Source organism: Hemibagrus wyckioides, linkage group LG26 (genome assembly GCF_019097595.1).
Source record: "Hemibagrus wyckioides isolate EC202008001 linkage group LG26, SWU_Hwy_1.0, whole genome shotgun sequence".
Taxonomy (NCBI): Eukaryota; Metazoa; Chordata; class Actinopteri; order Siluriformes; family Bagridae; genus Hemibagrus; species Hemibagrus wyckioides.
In genome coordinates, this window is record NC_080735.1 from 4,148,448 (window position 1) to 4,166,955 (window position 18,508).

Here is an 18,508-nt window from a genome sequence, read left to right on the forward strand (position 1 = left end):
TGAAGAAATTGATGAAGTCCTTACTATTAAACTGTGATGGAGTACTCTTTTCACATATCTGAATCTTTGTTAATCTAGCCACTGTACTAAATAATAACATGGGATTGTTTTGGTTATTTTCTTTGGTTATCAATTTGCTCAAGTGCCCTAGCAGCTTTAAGAGCCTGTCTATAGGTGGACATACTGTCTATATAAGCAATTCTAAAAACCTTCTAATTTAGTTTTTCTCACTTTCGCGCGAGGTTATGGGTTGCTTTCTTGAGAGTGTGGGTATGACTAGTGTACCATGGTGCAGGTGTTTTATCTCTAACTTTTTTTAATTGGATATTGACAACAGTGCCTAATGTGCTAGTGAAGATGTTAAGTGTCTATGCTGTTAGTCACTTCATCTATTTCAATTGCGTTTAGGGGTATAGTAAGAAGTTCAGATCAGGCAGATTACCTGTGAGTCTGTCTTTAGTGGTCGGAGTTATAGTTCTACCAAATCGATAACGTGAAGAGACTCAGCTAATCTGTTCTACAGGTAGAGTGTACCATATGACGTAATGGTCTGTGATATCACCGCTTTGAGGTAGAATATCTATATCAGTGTCATCTGCTCCATGTGATATAATTAAACCTAGTGTGTGATTAAAATGATGAGTTGGTCTAGTGATGTTTTGTTTAACCCCAGTGGAGTTTTAGTAAGTCCATAATTCCTAAAGTATCATTCATATCATTCATATCATCAGTCCTAAAGTATCATTTGCATCATCTACGTGAATGTTAAAATCTCCTACAATCAACACTTTATCAAAATTAACCAATAGGTCTGAGAGAAAATGTGCAAACTCTCTAGGAAAATAAACGGAGGGCCCCGGGAGTCTACACACGGTGGCCAGAGCAAGAGATAGCAGAGATTTTTTTGTAGGTGTGAGAGTGCAACAACAAGAACAAGCACTTCAGATGAGAAACAAATTTTCTGTCATGAGATTAAGCTGAAGAATAATAAATCATTTGTTTGATTTATTTCTATTTTTCGATTTTGTTCTGATCCACTGATCCTGATTAAGGAGAATCTGAGCTGGAAAGACACTCTGAGATACTGCAGGAACGATCATCATGACCAACAAGGAGAGAAGCAGAGCAGTGCAGTCTGGAGGAGAGCAGAAGTGGATCAGCCTGTCTCAGAGCGAAAGACTCAACTTCATCTGCTCTAGCTATGAACCTTATTCAGTCTCACAAACAGGAACTTAAATAGTGGTGCTAAATAAGGAGAAACAGGAAAGAAGTATGAGTGATGAGTGAACATCATGTGACATGCAGGGGCTGATGGGTAGTGTAGCTACTGCGTCACCATGACAAAAAGATTAAACCAGTGATGCTGCATCGTGTTATTTCAACTGTCTCTGTCTAGCTGTGGATTTTATGCAAATGTATGTTTACAACACCTCCTGTTCATAAACACACACACACACAGTGAGCTAGTTGCATCTAATTCAAATACCTTCCTGTTGCTAAGTTTAAACCTTGGAGAAACTCAGGTCTGAACCTGTGACGCAACTGATCCTGAGATAATATCTGATTCTCGGCCAGTATGAAAAACAGCTGAGAGAAATATAGGAGAAGGAACACATAACGTGTATGCAGTGTGTGATCCACCAAAATCACCTGGTAACATTTAAATGGCAAATTAGAAAACAAGTTTCAAGACTCAGTGCTCATCTCTGATCAGATGTTTGTTAGTTGTTGTTTTTTTCTTGTTAAATGTCACTATCTACATGTCACTGGCTTTCAGAGTCTGTGATGTCTGCCAGAGAGAGTCTTTACCCTGTCAGAACGAACTTGGAAAGAAAAAGAAAAACTCTAGACAGCTTTCAGGTCCAGTTCAGGTGTCTTTATGTCTCTGTTGGTACCACTCGCATACATGTAAAGTAGGCACATGCAAGGCACGTAGCTGAGGACAAGCAAAAACGGCATTTATTTCTTTCATAAGTAATAATGAACCAATACCATATTTTTTACATGTAAAAAATCTTTATTTACTTGTTTATTTATTTATTTATTTTTATTTACAGGCATGAGTCATAAATGGGGTTTTGTTATCCTGTTCTTCTCAGTTCTGTGTTGTGTGCACTATAAGTTGTGTGTCTTTCTTGCAGAATCATTACAGACAGTGTGATCATTTAATTTTAGCTCTTACAAAAATGCTTACTTGACCATCGTTCAAAAAGGTGTTAACAATCTCAATACAATAATATAAGTGTGTGATTATGATCTAACTGGTGTGTTTATTTATGAGAATCTAGATGAATGTTTATGGAATTTGTATTTTTGTTCTTTTATGGTTCAGCATCAATAATCTTTTTATTTTTTTACATTAATATGTTGCTCACAGTAGTGTGTGGTATAGGAGCATATATTCCTCATCGCTATCACTTAGTGAATGAGAATAAAACCTCGAGTGAAGCTCAGACTTACTGCAGAGTGAAATACACTGATCTGGCAACCATCAAAACATGGGAGAGATGAAGAAGCTGAATTACACACTGATGAAGAAAAATGCAAAGAAAGCTTGGATTGGTCTACAGAGAGAGGGACCTGGGAAATGGCAGTGGTCTCTGGCAACTTTCTACAGAGACGGAGACACTTACAGAAACTGGAGGAGTGGAGAACCTAATGGTGGTGTGGCCATCAGTTCTGTGCTGAGATGTATAAAAATGATGGAAAGTGGAATGATAACAACTGTGAGACATTAAATCATTTTGTATGTTATAAAGGTGAGAAACGTTAATAAAAAAATTGTTTAATAATGTTACAGTAATGAAAAATCTTTTAGTTTTGTATTTTTTTAGTATTGTGTTATTTTTCTTGATATTTGTTCTCATTTTCACTTTCTTGTTAAAGTTCCTTTGTAGGCACAAAAGGCAGAAATCTATCATATTCATAAATAAGCTATTCATTGTGCTTTTTTTTAGAAAAGAACACAAAGACTAAATATGTAGTGATTAATGAGACAAAGAGCTGGTATGATGCTCAGATCTACTGCAGAGAGAAATACACTGACCTGGTCAGTGTGAGGAACCAAACTGAGAATGATGAGATCTGGAGAATGATTAATAGTTCAGTGCATCAGAATGTTTGGATCGGTCTGTTTAATGACTCCTGGAAGTGGTCAGATCAGAGTAACTCCTCATTCAGATACTGGAGCTCTGACAAACCCAGTGGAGGTTTGAACTGTTCTGCAGTGTCTGAGTCTGGGCAACGTTACTGGAGTGATGTGAACTGCACAGAAAAACTCCCGTTCATCTGCATTGAGAGTGAGTTCCATTACACTCAACATCTCTGTTTATTTCTTAGTACACAGGATTACTCAACACCTTTTAGTTATGTGTTTTTTGAAAGAATGTCCCTCTGATATATAACACTGTGCAGAATTCCATACTGTATATATTACAGACTGTGAAGATGTTGGAATGCATATTTCTGGTACAATGTTTATTCCCTTGTATATTCAGATAAGCTGATCCTGGTTAAGGAGAATCTGACCTGGAAAGAAGCTCTGAGATACTGCAGGAACCATCATCATGACCTGGTCTCAGTGCGCACTGAGGAGATGCAGCTCTGGGTGAAGGAAGTGGCTCAAAACACCTCCACTGAACACGTGTGGCTCGGCCTGCATCACACCTGCGCTCTGGGCTTCTGGTACTGGGTGAATGGAGAGATGATCTGCTACCAGGACTGGGCTCCGGGCAACGGGACAGGGTTTGAAGACTGCAGCCATTAGTGCAGTGCAGTCTTCTGGAGGAGAGCAGAAGTGGATCAGCCTGTCTCAGAGCAAAAAACTCAAGTCTGAGTGTGTGTGTGTAAACTTGTTTGCTCATCACCAGCATGAATCCCAGTGTAATTTCCCAGTTAGTTTTATGTTGCTACGTTCTTTAGATCCAAGCCAATTTTTTTTTCACATTTTCTCTATCCTGATATTTGTTGGTCAAAAATGAAGCCATTTGTTGGGATGTACTGTAGGTGTAGCAGAAAGGTATAACATGGGGCATGACATTCCATATTCACAGCCAGAGAGACCTAGGTGATTCTCCACCACAGTTTGTGGTCTATTGTTTTTTAGCTTTGTTCATTTGCCTAGATGACCACAATATCCAGTATTCTCCTGATGATGTAATCATTTAAACCACACCCCTTTTCAGCATCATATGACTCTGTAACACATTACTGCCTGTTCCAATCATCAGAAAACACTGAGCACATTGCTTTTAACTGTACACAAGCTTAAATAAATAAAGTAATGGTTTATAATGGTTTATAAAACAGGAGGTTGTTGAACATGTGACTGGTCAGACATAGCTTAGGACAAACAAAACTACAACAGGTTACATATGCAACACAGTTCCCTGAGAAGGGAACGAGATGCTGCATCATGACTGACACTATGGGAACACTTTGTCGAGGAAGTGTGTCTGAAGCTCCATGTGTACACAAGTGCAGGCACACACGCTTGACACCATCTGAACCAAATAAGTTTATCTTGGTCTCATCGGACCACAGGACATAATTCCAGTAATCCATGTCCTTAGTCTGCTTGTCTTCAGCAAACCGTATGCACGCTTACTTGTGCATCATCTTTAGTAGAGGCTTCCTTTTGGGACGACAGCCATGCAGACCAATTTGATGCAGTGTGCAGCGTATGGTTTGAGCACTGACAGGCTGACCCCCCACCCCTTCAACCTCTGCAGCAATGCTGGCAGCACTCATACATCTATTTCCCAATAACAACCTCCAGATATGACGCTGAGCAGATGCACTCAACTTCTTTGGCGGACCATGGCGAGGCTTGTTCTGAGTGGAACCTGTCCTGTAAAACCGCTGTATGGTCTTGTCCACCATGCTGCAGCTCAGTTTCAGGGTCTTGGCAATCTTCTTATAGCCTAGCCTTTATGTAGAGCAACAATTCTTTTTTTCAGATCCTCAGAGAGTTCTTTGCCATGAGGTGCCATGTTGAACTTCCAGTGACCAGTATGAGAGAGTGTGAGAGCGATAACACCAAATTTAACAGACCTGCTCCCCATTCACACCTGAGACCTTGTAACACTAACGAGTCACATGACACCGGGGAGGGTAAATGGCTAATTGGGCCCAATTTGGACATTTCCACTTAGGGGTGTAGTCACTTTTGTTACCAACAGTTTAGACATTAATGGCTGTGTGTTGAGTTATTTTGAGGGGACAGCAAATTTACACTGTTATACAGGCTGTACACTCACTACTTTACATTGTAGCAGAGTGAGTGAGTGAGAGAGAGAGAGAGAGAGAGAGAGAGAGAGTTATAGATATGTATGTGTTGAGATCAGATCTGACAGTTGAGCGTGTGTGTGTGTGACTTTGGTATTGTTCAGTTCTGGATGATGAGGATCCTGATGGCTTGAGGGAAGAAATTGTTACACAGTCTTGTTGTGAGGGCTCAAAATCTTAGGTACCTCTTTCCAGATGGCAGGAGGGTGCAGAGTGTGTTTGAGGGGTGTGTGGGAACATCATACATTCTGCTGTTGGTTTTGCGGATGCAGTGTGTGGTGTAAATGTAAATGACAGAGGGAAGAGAGACTCCAATGATCTTCTCAGCTGAGTGACCAGGAGAAGTTCTCCACTGGATGAACACCAAGGTTGGTGTTCTTGACAATCTGCACAGAGGGTCCATCAATGTACAGCAGAGAATGCCCTCTATGTGCTCTCCTAAAGTCAAAATGCATCTCTTTTGTTTTGTCCATGTTCAGAGACAGGTTGTTGGCATTACCCCAGGCTGTGAGGTGTTGCACCTCCTCTCTGTATGCTGATTCGTCTTGCTGATGAGACCCACCATGCTCGTGTCAACGGCAAACTTGATGATGTGTTTTGAGCTGTGCATTGCTGCACAGTCATTAGTCAGTAGAGTGAACAACAATGGGCTGAGCACACAGCCCTGAGTGGTCCAGTGAGGGTGTTAGCTGTATCTTGATGTGCCTCATGATAAGCATCTCAAGCACTTCATCATGATGGGTGTGAGTGCAACAGGATGATAGTCAGTGAGGCAGGATACTATAGACTTCTTCGGCATGGGGACGATGGTCGTTGTCTTGAGGCATGTAGGAACAATGGTGGTGCTCAGGGAAATGTTGAAGATGTCAGTGAAGATTTCCGCTTACTGTTCTGCACTTTTCCTGAGCAATCTGCCAGGAATGTTGTCTGGTCCAGTAGACTTCCGTGGGTTAACTCTGAATAGAGTTCTCCTCACATCAACCGTGCTTAGACAGAGCACCTGGTCACCATGGGGAGTGATGGTATTCCTTGCTGCCAGGTTGTAATGAACCTCAAACAGAGTGTAGAAGTCATAAAGGGCATCTGGGAGGGAGGCATCACTGTCTGGTTGCCCTGCCACATGTGCCGGGTGTCTCCGCTGTCCTGAAAGTGTCCATGGATTCTCTGGGCATGTGCATGCTTTGCCTCTCTGTTTTGTTCAGGACAGTTTGGCCCTTGTTGTTTTTAAGGCCGTATTGTCCTCTGATATAGTGGTGCTAATTAAGGAGAAACAGGAAAGAAGTTTGAGTGATGAGTGAATGTATAGAAAGATCATGTGACATGCAGGGACTGATGGGTAGTGTATTTCTGTGTCACCATGACAAAAAGATTAAACCAATGATGCTGCATCATGTTATTTCAACTGTCTCAGACCAGCTATGGATTTTATGCAAATGTTTGTTTACAAAGCCTCCTGTTCATAAACACACACACACATACATACACACACACACACACACAGCTAGCTGACAAATCAAAGAAGTAGGGATGGGTGATACCACTTATTTTCTTTTTGATCCGATACCAAGTACTTTCAAGACAAGTATCGCCGATATTGATACCGATACCGATACTTCTATGAAATATTTTTATGTAAGTGATTTTATAGTGTCTTTTGAGCCATCATTATTAATATTAAATAAACTGCAATAGAAATGAGTTCTTTTTGCTACATTTATTTAAAAATACTGAACACTATTAATCAAATAGCAACTTGTACAACAAATATATAACATATTCTACAAACCGTTTTCAATATTTGTCAAGTAATGTTTCATCATTTCTTCCTTTTACAGGTTTTTGAGATGAAACAAGTGAATGTTGACATTAACATTGTCCTCCTGAGCCTTTTTTTTCTTTGACTGATCGACTCTCTTGCTTTTGAATAAATAAATAAATAAATAAATAAATAAATAAATAAATAAATAAAAAAAACCTTGATAAAAGTCAGTAGACTGGAATGCACTGAAAATCAAACCAGGGATGTCTGTGAGGCTAGAAACACTTTAAATTATTTAAATGTCAAATCAGCTGAAGTTCAGGTTGAATCTTACATTTAAGTTAGAATCTTCATTTGTGCATGTACTGCTATACACGGCCCATCTGTGTAAAACATTAAATGATAGATTTAGACCTGATTTATAAGTTTTTGTGAAGGAACAAGAGAATGTTGACATTTTTCCCCTTTAGCCTGTTTCTTCTTTGACTGATCAACTCCCCTGCTTTGGAAAAAATTTTCTCAGAAGGGACAGGTGATGCAGTGATCCCAAGATATTTTTTTGCTAGTTTGCTGAGAGCTGTTAAGGTTTGTTCATGATTTCTCACCAAACTAATGGGTCTTGTGTTCGGGGAACTATTTTTTCTTCAGCATAGCGACACATTTCAATTATAGAATCACTGATTCCTGATTGTTGTTGTGCTGATAGAACCTGCAAGTCAAATTCCCCCATATGCCTCCTTTAGCTGTAGATGATGCAGCATGTGGGGTCACTGGAGGAGTCACTGTCACTGATGAGGCACAGCTTGCTGTAGGTTCTAACACAGACCTTAATACAGATGTTGAGGTAGCTCCTAGTGGTGCAGCAGCCAAGTGGACATCTCACATTTCAGATAGGAGTCACTTTTTCACAGCTTCTACATGATCTTTGTCATGAAATGCCAGGTGTTTAAACCTAATATCAAGAAAGGTGCTGGCAGCAAGGCTGTGTATGGTTTCAATCCCACGGAATCTACGCTGACATTGCTGTGCCAGTTCTGTGGCAAAAGAGCTACCTTGATGCTCACTGGCAGCAGTTGCTCTAAGCAGCAGTGATACTAGAAGAATGACCTCTGAGACAGAAATGTATTTTTCTGCTGATATTTCACGTGTTGCCTCCTCAAAAGGTTTCAAGGCCTCAGTGATCAGGTGAATAAGAGAGCTGAATTCCATCTGGTTTCAACTGAAATAATCAGTTTATGTTCTGCCACTTTTAGTTGATTTTGTATCTGTTTAAGCTTCTCTGTGGCTTTTGTGCTGTGGTGGAAAAAGGATATAATGATTCTGCATTTTTCCAGCAGGTGAGAGGTCTCAGGAGATGCTTTTATTGCATCTTTGACCACCAAGTTTAATGTGTGGGCAAAACATGGGTAATGCTTCCACCCAGCCTTATGTACTGCAGAAGCCATATTTGCACCATATTCGCACCGTTGTGACAACTGCAAGCACCTTTTGACTTATGCCCCACTCTTCAGCTATTCTTTTCAGCTCTGCACTAATATTGTCAGCTGTGTGCTGTAGACTGAAATGGCAGGTTTCTAGCACAAATGTCTGCATTTGCCAGTTGTCAATAAAATGGTAGGTCACAGATTAATATGATTCTGTGGACCTTGAGGTCCACATATCTGTTGTGAGAATGACATGGTTCGCATCTTGTAATGCTGCCTTGTGCCCTCCATCAGCTTTTTCCGGCTAGGGATCTGGTAACGTGGATCAAGAATCTTGACAAGAGCAATAAATCCTCTGTCTTCTACAACTGAGATTGGCTGGAGGTCCCTTACAATCATCTCTCCTATGCTTCTTGTAATTTCTGATGCTCTCTGTGAGTCATCTATAAAATATAATACATATATTATGTTCTTAAAGCTGTGTTACAGGCATTAAGAATTTATAATGATAGTAAATCCCTCCCAGGTATTACTTGACACTTAAACTACGTAATTTATTTAATAAACATGTTTTAAATTCTATAAACAATATATAAATTATTTCATTAAGAATATCCACCAGGTATCAGAAACAAAAATAGATATAGGCTGATGAAAAATGTATAAAAGGTTTTAATAAAAATCCTACTGTTTAAAATAAAAAATCCAGTTTAAATACTTATATGCAGTGTAATATTCTGCTCCACATGAAATACTGCAATATCTTCATATCTGAAACAATTTGTATTGTACAGAGTATAGCTATGATAAATATGACTCGACTTTTTGTATTCAAATAATCTAGTCACCACTTGGTACCTGGATAATGTCCACCTCTCTGAAAGGATTCTGCTAAAGAACTCTGCCTCAAGCCAGAAGATGGAGGTCATGTCTGTGTTACCTCCTCTGCTCGCCTCAGCTGTACTTCGTCGTGCTCTATAGGGTGTTTTGCTTTTAAATCCTTATTCATATTTGTGGTATTGCCACAGTGGTGTATTGTTTTTTGACAAATGTCACATAAAGCTTCATCATTATTAACTGGAGTGAAATAACTCCAGATTATGCTTCCTATTTTTTTCAGTCATGACTGCAGCGATGCACTCAAACGAACCCCTTTTAAACCTGCCTTGGACTGAGTGAGCGAATGCGGTGATACAGTGGAAGAAGATATAGTTCCCGTTGACGTTCCGATTTAAGTGTATTTATATACTATACAGCATACTACTTCTATGAAAATGTTCTAAAATCAATTGTTTAAAAAACAGATAGGATTGATACTTGCTTTTGAGAATCGATTCTTTTGATACAGAGGCAGTATCAAAAATATCGATACTTTAGGATCGATCCGCCCATCCCTACAAAGAAGTCTAAAAATTTTCAAGACTTAGAGCTTTTCTCTGGTCAGACTGTCATTTATTAGTTTTTTTAAAGGTCTCTATCAACATGCAAAGTAATTGATGCTTCCTGTTCGCCGGCGCCGGCAGCTCTGATGTTGTTCCTGATAGGAAAATAAAGCTGTGAAGGGATGGGATGGGAGGGGCTGATGAAAGAGGACAGGGATATAATGTGATCTCTGTCCAGTTCAGGGGCAGAAGGTGAGAAGAAGAAGAGCAGAAAGACGAGTGAACAAACTCACAACACACAACCTGGGAGCTTTTATACTATTCACTGCAGCAGTAAAGTCCAGGAGAAACATTCCAGGTATGAATATTCTACTTGTTTACATGTTTGTAGTTGAGTTTATTATATACTTTTAGTACTTTTCATAGTAATAATTACAGAAATGCATTATAACACAGAGAATAAATTATATATAACAGAGAAAAATGTTGTTTTAAATTTTTTTTCACCAAAATGTCAGATTATTTCAGTTGACTTGCTTTTCTCAAGTAGGAGTGTGTGTGTGTGTGTGTGTGTGTGTGTGTGTGTGTGTGCGTGTGTTGCTCATCATCATCATGAATCTCAGCTTACACCAGAAAGGTGTAACATGGGGCGTGACATTCCATATTTACAGCCAGAGAGACCTAGGTGATTCTCCACCATAGTTTCTGGTTTATTGTTTATCTCTAGACTAGGGGTTGAATTAACTCTAGACTAGGGCTTGACAGATTTTTTCCTTGTGATCACTACATTATCCTGATATCTGAATATTTGACTATGTGACTGCATGTGTTTTGGACTGCTGATATTCAGAATAAAATACTTAAAAGTACCATGAAAACATCAACACAGATTTGTTTAAAGAGAAGGGAGATTATTTTTACCACTCAAGAGATTCTTCTTAGCATAAAAAAGTAAATGAAATGTAATGGTATGTCAGAAGGCAGAGGTCAGTGTGCTGCAGGGAAGGAGAGGAGTTCATTTGACTAGACGACGTACCACAATATCCAGTATCCTCCTGATGATGTAATCATTTAAACCCCACCCCTTTTCAGCATCATGTCGCTCTGTGACACATTACTGGCTGCTCCAATGTTCACAAAACACCGAGCACATCACCGTTAACTGTACACAAGGTAAATAAACAAGGTAATGTTTAATAAAATGGGGTCTGGGATCCTGACACAAAACAGGAGGTTGTTTCTCTCATAAAGACCCGAGTGACTGGTCAGATATGAAACTTAGGTCAAACAAAGACAATGTTTATATCTTTCATAAGTAATAATGAGAAACCAATATCATTTCTAAACGTAAAAATATCTTTATTTACTTGTTCATTAATTTATTTATTTACAGACATGAATCATAAATGGGGTTTTGTTAGACTGTTCTTCTCAGGTCAGTGTTGTGTGCAATATAAGTTGTGTGTGTTTGTGTTTATAGCACAATCATTACAGACAGTGTGATCATTTAATTTTAGCTCCTAAGAAAATGTTTACTTATAGATAAAAAGTTGTGATATGTGTAAATTTGTGTGTTTATTTATGATCTAGCTGCAAGTTTATGGAATTAGCATTTTTGTCCTTTTGTGGTACTTTTTTTAACATTATAATGTTTCCCATAGTAGTTTGTGATATAATGGCATATATTCCTCATCACTATCACTTTGTAAATGAGAATAAAACCTGGAGTGAAGCTCAGACTTACTGCAGAGTGAAATACACTGATCTGGCAACCATCAACAACATAAGAGAGATAAAGAAGCTGAATCACACACTGATGAAGGAAAATGCAAAGAAAGCTTGGATTGGTCTACAGAGAGAGGGACCTGGGAAATGGCAGTGGTCTCTGGCAGACCAAACTTTCTACAGAGGCAGAGACACTTACAGAAACTGGAGGAGTGGAGAACCTAATGGTGGTGTGGCCTATCAGTTCTGTGCTGAGATGTATAAAAATGATGGAAAGTGGAATGATGTCAACTGTGTGTCATTAAAACATTTTGTATGTTATGAAGGTAGGAAATATTAATAAATATATAAATACATTTAATAAGTTTACAGTAATAAAATATTAAAAGTTTTAATTTTGTATTTGTTATTTTTCTTGATATTTGTTTTCTTTTGTTAGCACAAAAGGCAGAAATCTAATGTAGTCATTAATGAGCTATTCATTTTGCTTTTTCTTAGAAATGAACACAAACCCTAAATATGTAGTGATTAATGAGACAAAGAGGTGGTATGATGCTCAGATCTACTGTAGAGAGAAATACACTGACCTGGTCAGTGTGAGGAACCAAACTGAGAATGAGGAGATCTGGAGAGTGATTAATAGTTCATTGCTTACGAAAGCTTGGATCGGTCTGTTTAATGACTCCTGGAAGTGGTCAGATCAGAGTAACTCCTCATTCAGATACTGGAGCTCTGACAAACCCAGTGGAGGTTTGAACTGTTCTGCAGTGTCTGAGTCTGAGAAACGTTACTGGAGTGATGTGGACTGCACAGAAAAACTCCCGTTCATCTGCATTGAGAGTGAGTTACATTACACTCAACATCTCTGTTTATTTCTTAGTACACAGGATTACTCAACACCTTTTTTGTTGTGTTTTTGTGTTGTTTTGAAAGAATGTCCCTCTGATATATAACACTAGGTGCATTTACATAATCCGATCGTAACAGGACTAGAAGCACAATCAGATTAAAAAAGTGTCATGTAAACATATCAGTCGGATGGAATTTGCCACATCCGATTAAAATTTCAATCGGATGGTAAGGGGTGGTTTAAACCATTTTTAGTCCGAACGAGAGGACATGTAAACACTTAATCGGATGGAATATGTTCCTGGAAAGTTCTGCGCATGTGCAATGAAGCAAGAATGATATATGACGTACGGATGTTGTCGTAGGTAAAATGGAGGGCACTAAGCAAAACGGTGGGAATCCTGTTTTCATGGACTGTGCACATGTCAAAAGATCTAATCTGATTCTAATCATGTGTCATGTAAACGCTCATAACAATCTGATTACTTTATACCGCGTTCATGTAAACACTGCGATCTGATTGGTCAATCTGATTGAATTCAGTCCGATCTGATTAAAAAGTGTCCATGTAAACGTATCTACTGACCACAGAATTTCACACTGTATATACACTGTGTACACAATTATTAGGCAGGTTGTATTTTTGAGGATTAATTTCATTATTGAACAACTACAGTGGTCTCGGTTAATCCAAAATGTTAAAAAACCTCAAACCCGAATATTTAAGGACGTAAAAGTGAGGTTTTGGCTTTCTTTTTATTTATTAGTGTGCAGATTTATTATGCAACTAAATGAAAAACATCAAACTTCTCATCTCACTTGCTTTTCATCGTTTAAAGTTATAATAAACAAACAGCTCAAAATTTACAAATAAACATTTCTGACATTTCAAAAAAATAAATAAATCAGTGACCAATAAAGCCACCCTTCTTTTCAATGACACTCATTAGCCTTCCATTCATGGAGTTTCTTGATCTGTTGAGGATCAACTTTTTGTGCATCAGCAACCACAGCTTCCCAGACACTGTTCAGAGAGGTGTACTGTTTTCCTTCACTGTAAATCTATCGTTTAAGAAGAGCCCACATGATCTCAGTAGGGTTTAGGTCAGGTGAGGAAGGGAGCCATGTCATTATTCCTTATCATCGTAAGGCCTTTACTGGCTAGCCACGCAGTGGAGTACTTTTATGCATGCAGTGGAGCACTGTCTTATATAAATATCATGGCCTTCTTGAAAGATGCAGACTTTTTCTTGTACCACTGTCTTTTAAAAACTGTCTTTTTAAAAACTGGGAGTTGATTTTGAGTCCATCTGCAACCAGATAAGGTCCAACTAGCTCATCTTCAATAATACCAGCCCATACCTATCCACCTTGCTCCTTGATTCGAAGTGGAGCTCTGTGCCCATTACTGATCCACCCATGTGCCAATAAATCTGGTCTGTCAAGAGTCATTCTCATCCTATCAGTCTGAAGAACCGTAAAATCTGTCTTTAGATATTTCTAGGGCCAGTCGTGACATTTAAGCTTATGTGTCATGTTCTGTGGTGGTCAGGTTTCAGCCTTCCTTCCCTTGGCCCTGTCTCTGAGCACAGAACACTGTGTACTTCTGGGGACTCCAGGTAGGTTGCAGTTCAGGAAAATGACAGCACTGGAGGATAATGGGTTTCTTCACAAATCTTTAGTAGTTACTTTGCATCTTTTTTTCTCAACACATTTCTTGTGACCCTGTTGACTATTTGCAACAAAACATTTGATGGTTCTGTGATCATGCAGCAATATCAATCAATTTCAAGAGAGTTACATCCCTCTGAAAGAATTTTTGACTTTTCAGAGTCAGTTAATCTCTTTTTTGGCACATTTTGCCTGAGGAAAAAAGCTGCCTAATAATTATGCATACCTTGATATAGGGTTTTGATCTCCTTAGGCCACACCCTCCATCATTACACAAATATACTTCACCTGATATGATTAACTGCAATAAGCATTCATGTTTATACAGCTTGGACTTAGAATATATGCAAAAAAAATATTTAGTCAGAATACTCATTTGCCTAATAATTGTGCACACAGTGTATCTTTATATTTATAGACTGTGTAGATGCTTTTCCCTTATAGTTTCAGATAAGCTGATCTTGGTTAAGGAGAATCTGACCTGGAAAGAAGCTCTGAAATACTGCAGGAACCATCATCATGACCTGGTCTCAGTGCACACAGATCTGAACACATGTGGCTCGGCCTGTGTCACACCTGTGCTCTGGGCTTCTGGTACTGGGTGAATGGAGAGATGATCTGCTACCAGGACTGGGCTCCAGGCAATGGGACAGGGTTCGAAGACTGCAGCCATGAGGAGAGAACCGAAGCAGTGCAGTCTGGAGGAGAGCAGAAGTGGATCAGCCTGCCTCAGAGCGAAAAACTCAACTTCATCTGCTCTACCTATGAAGGTTAATTTGTGTGGTGTTTTTGTATGCATGCATTATGCCAGTAAGCTTTTCCTTATATTCTTTATATAAAAGAATATAAATATCATTTCTTTTATTTGAAGATTTGTTGTATTAAACTTAAAGACTGAAGACAAGCTGTGGTCCAACATCTGTATCCAACATCAGCTGATACACAGTACTGTCTCATTTATACTCTTCTACACATTATTATTATTATTATTATTATTATTATTATTATTATTATTGTATGCTCTTAATGCAGATATTTCATATTTTTAATGTTGTACTAAGTAAACTCCACTGTTTCCATAAAGCATGATCTGTAGTGTGTTACTGTAAAGAGGAGCCGCAGGCCACAGGAGTCGAATCCATAAGCGGATCTTTATTAATAATAATCACGCAGTCAAAAAACAAACATGAGTCAAAAACTGAAAAACCACTGGGACGAGAAAACAAAACTGAAAGCACAAAACGAAGCACGTAATCAGAGAAACAGGCAGGGTCATGCACGGAAATCAATATCGGAGGCAAGGCAAGAATCGGACATGGAAAACAGCCAAGGATAATACACAAAATCATTCTCAAACACAGAAACGCTCAGTAGGTCACGTGAGGACGATACTTCGCGTAAAACAATGCGTGCATGGGGTATTTATGTCCTTGGGAAACCAGTCAGAGAGTCACGTGAGCAATTAGTATTCTGGAGAGGGTTCGCATTCAGGTTGGGATGTTACATAGCCCCCCCTCTACAAACACCTCCCGGTGGTCTCCCCCGAGGGCGGGGGGCAGGACGATCTGGGTGAGCTGAGTGGAATTCCTCCATTAAGGAGGGGTCGAGGATGTCAGCAGAGTCCACCCAGGAGCGTTCCTCAGGACCATAGCCCTCCCAATCGACCAGATACCGTAGGCGGTTGCGGATGCGGCGAGAGTTCAGGAGGATACGTACTCGATAGGCCGGGGCCCCATCAATGTCCAGCGGGGGCGGAGGCTCATCCTGACTGGGGATGTTAGATGGGGGATCATAGGCAGGCTTAAGAAGAGAGACATGAAAGGTGAGAGAAATACGGTATGCGGGTGGCAGCTGTAAACGGTAGGAGACTGGGTTGACCTGGCGGATGATGGTGAATGGGCCGATGAAACGTGGGCTCAGCTTGTGACAAGGGAGCTGGAGCTTCAAGTTACGGGTAGATAACCAGACCTTCTGCCCTACCCTGTAGGTGGAGTGTGGACGGCGGCGGCAATCCGCCATATCTTTCTGCCATCTAATAGCCCTTTGTAACCAGACATGAGCTCTTTCCCATACCTCTTGGCTGCGTCTGGACCAGTCATCTACAGCGGGGACCGAGGAGGGCTCCCCAGACCAGGGAAACAATGGCGGTTGATATCCTAAGACACATTGGAATGGTGTGAGACCCATGGACGAGTGGGTGAGGGAGTTCTGGGTGTATTCGGCCCAGGGAAGAAACTCGCTCCAGTGGTGTTGTTGGCGACTACAGTAGGAGCGGAGAAACCTCCCAATTTCCTGATTAAGTCGTTCTACTTGGCCATTAGACTGAGGGTGGTACCCAGAACTCAAGCTCACGTTAATGCCCAGTTGAGAGCAGAAGGCCCGCCAAACATGTGAGGTGAACTGAGAGCCTCTGTCTGACACAATGTCCTCCAGGAGCCCGTAGTGACGGAAAACCTGGTGAAAGAGCATGGTTGCTGTTTCCATGGCTATGGGTAGTCCTTTGAGTGGTATTAGTTTGCAGGCTTTGGAAAACCGGTCAATGATGACTAGGATCGCAGTGAACCCATCCGAGGCCGGGAGATCCGTCAGGAAGTCCACCGCGATGTGCGACCAGGGACCGTGTGGGATGGGCAGTGGTTCAAGCAGACCCTTGGGAAGCTGGAGGCTAGTGCGTGACTGGGCACAGGTGGAGCAAGATCTCACATAATCCCCAACGTTGGAACTGAGAGAGGGCCACCAGAAACGGCGCTGGGTGAGTTCTGTGGTGCGGCGAATACCCAGATGGCCACTGCTGGGCGCCTCGTGCACCCACTGTAAAACTCTAGGACGAAGACTGACAGGCACATAAAGCTTGGTTGCAGGGCAGGCTGCAGGCGGAGCTTCCTCCACATGAGCTCTCCTGATTTCCTCCATTAGGTTCCATTGTACAGGGGCCAGGATAACAGAGGGTGGCAGAATGGGATCAGACTGAGATTGTGAGTCTTTTATCTCTACCTGGCGGTAGAGCGCGTCAGCTTTGCCGTTCTTGGAGCCTGGACGGTAGGTGACAGAGAAGTTAAAGTGGGTGAAGAAGAGGGCCCAGCGGGCCTGAAGGGGGTTGAGACGCTTGGCACCACGTAAATATTCGAGGTTACGGTGATCTGTGAGAACCAGAAAGGGGTGTCGTGCCCCCTCCAGCCAGTGGCGCCACTCTTCCAGGGCGGTTTTAATCAAGAGGAGTTCACGGTTGCCCACATCATAATTTGCCTCTGCTGGGGTTAGTTTCCTGGAGAAGTACGCACAAGGGTGGAGTTTCCTGGAATCTGGCTGGCGTTGTGACAGGACGGCCCCAATCCCTGAGCTGGAGGCGTCGACTTCCACGACAAAGGGGGTGTCTGGATCAGGATGGCGTAGGATCGGGGCTATGGTGAAACTGGTTTTGAGTTCTTTAAAAGCGGCATGTGCTCGGTCTGTCCATAACAGTCTCTTAGGCTTTCCTTTAAGAAGGGAGGTTAGCGGACCAGCGATCATGCTATAGTTCCTGATAAAGCTCCTGTAGAAATTAGCAAACCCCAGGAAGCGTTGTAAATCCTTAACTGTGATGGGTTCGGGCCATTCGGAGACAGCTCGGACCTTGGCTTGATCCATCTCCACCTTCCCCGGTGAGAGCACATAACCTAGGAAGGTGATGGTAGTACGGTGAAACTCGCATTTTTCCAACTTAGCATAGAGGTGATGCTGTAGAAGGCAGGACAGAATGAGGCATACGTGGTTGGTGTGGTCTTCGAGGGAGGAGGAGTAAATCAAAATATCATCAATATATGCAATGACAAATTTGTTTAACATGTCTCTGAAAATCTCATTAACTAGAGACTGGAACATGGCAGGGGCGTTCGTGAGACCATAGGGCATGACACGGTACTCGTAGTGTCCCCGGGTCATGTGGAATGCTGTCTTCCATTCATCCCCCTTCCTGATACGCACAAGATTGTAAGCGTTCCGTAAATCCAGTTTGGTGAAAATTGTGGCCCTTCGAAGTTGTTCCAGAGCTGCGGGCACCAGAGGGAGAGGATATGGGTAACGGATGGTGATGTTATTCAAGCCTCTATAGTCAATACAAGGGCGAAGACCTCCGTCCTTCTTTTCCACAAAAAAGAAACCGGCAGCAGCAGGTGATGTAGAGGGGCGAATGAACCCAGAGGCTAGTGGTTCCTCAATATAATCCTCCATGGCTTGGTTCTCTGGCAGTGATAGAGGGTAGATCCAGCTTTTCGGTGGCATGGCATTGGGTAGCAGTTCTATGGCACAATCCCAAGGACGATGCGGTGGAAGATGAGAGGCCCTCTCCTTACTGCGTAATTGGGTTCGGGGCTTTCTACTGTTGTAATGAAGCACGGACGTGGTGAGGTAGGAGAGAAACAATGGCACTGGCA

At 41.2% G+C, this 18,508-nt stretch overlaps 2 protein-coding genes across 2 annotated transcripts; both read left to right on the forward strand.

Moving 5' to 3' along the window:
* Positions 1-2,498: 2,498 nt before the first annotated feature.
* On the forward strand, positions 2,499-15,023 carry LOC131346393 (macrophage mannose receptor 1-like). Its single transcript, XM_058379806.1, has 4 exons — positions 2,499-2,676; positions 2,958-3,299; positions 3,498-3,731; positions 14,738-15,023. The coding sequence occupies exons 1-4, from the start codon at positions 2,499-2,501 to the stop codon at positions 14,869-14,871; spliced, it is 888 nt and encodes a 295-aa protein (XP_058235789.1). The 3' UTR covers positions 14,872-15,023.
* LOC131346673 (macrophage mannose receptor 1-like) lies at positions 10,336-14,833 on the forward strand. Its single transcript, XM_058380245.1, has 3 exons — positions 10,336-11,902; positions 12,075-12,416; positions 14,541-14,833. The coding sequence occupies exons 1-3, from the start codon at positions 11,452-11,454 to the stop codon at positions 14,699-14,701; spliced, it is 954 nt and encodes a 317-aa protein (XP_058236228.1). The 5' UTR covers positions 10,336-11,451; the 3' UTR covers positions 14,702-14,833.
* Positions 15,024-18,508: the final 3,485 nt, after the last annotated feature.

Excerpts from the sequence above, each read along its gene's own strand:
- LOC131346393 (XM_058379806.1), top strand. The coding sequence starts at position 2,499 with ATGGGAGAGATGAAGAAGCTGAATTACACACTGATGAAGAAAAATGCA. Across the intron at positions 2,677-2,957 it reads TAATGGTGGTGTGGCCATCA|AAAAGAACACAAAGACTAAA; the intron begins GTTCTGTGCTGA and ends GCTTTTTTTTAG. Across the intron at positions 3,300-3,497 it reads CCCGTTCATCTGCATTGAGA|ATAAGCTGATCCTGGTTAAG; the intron begins GTGAGTTCCATT and ends TTGTATATTCAG.
- LOC131346673 (XM_058380245.1), top strand. The coding sequence starts at position 11,452 with ATGGAATTAGCATTTTTGTCCTTTTGTGGTACTTTTTTTAACATTATA. Across the intron at positions 11,903-12,074 it reads ACATTTTGTATGTTATGAAG|AAATGAACACAAACCCTAAA; the intron begins GTAGGAAATATT and ends GCTTTTTCTTAG. Across the intron at positions 12,417-14,540 it reads CCCGTTCATCTGCATTGAGA|TTTCAGATAAGCTGATCTTG; the intron begins GTGAGTTACATT and ends TTTCCCTTATAG.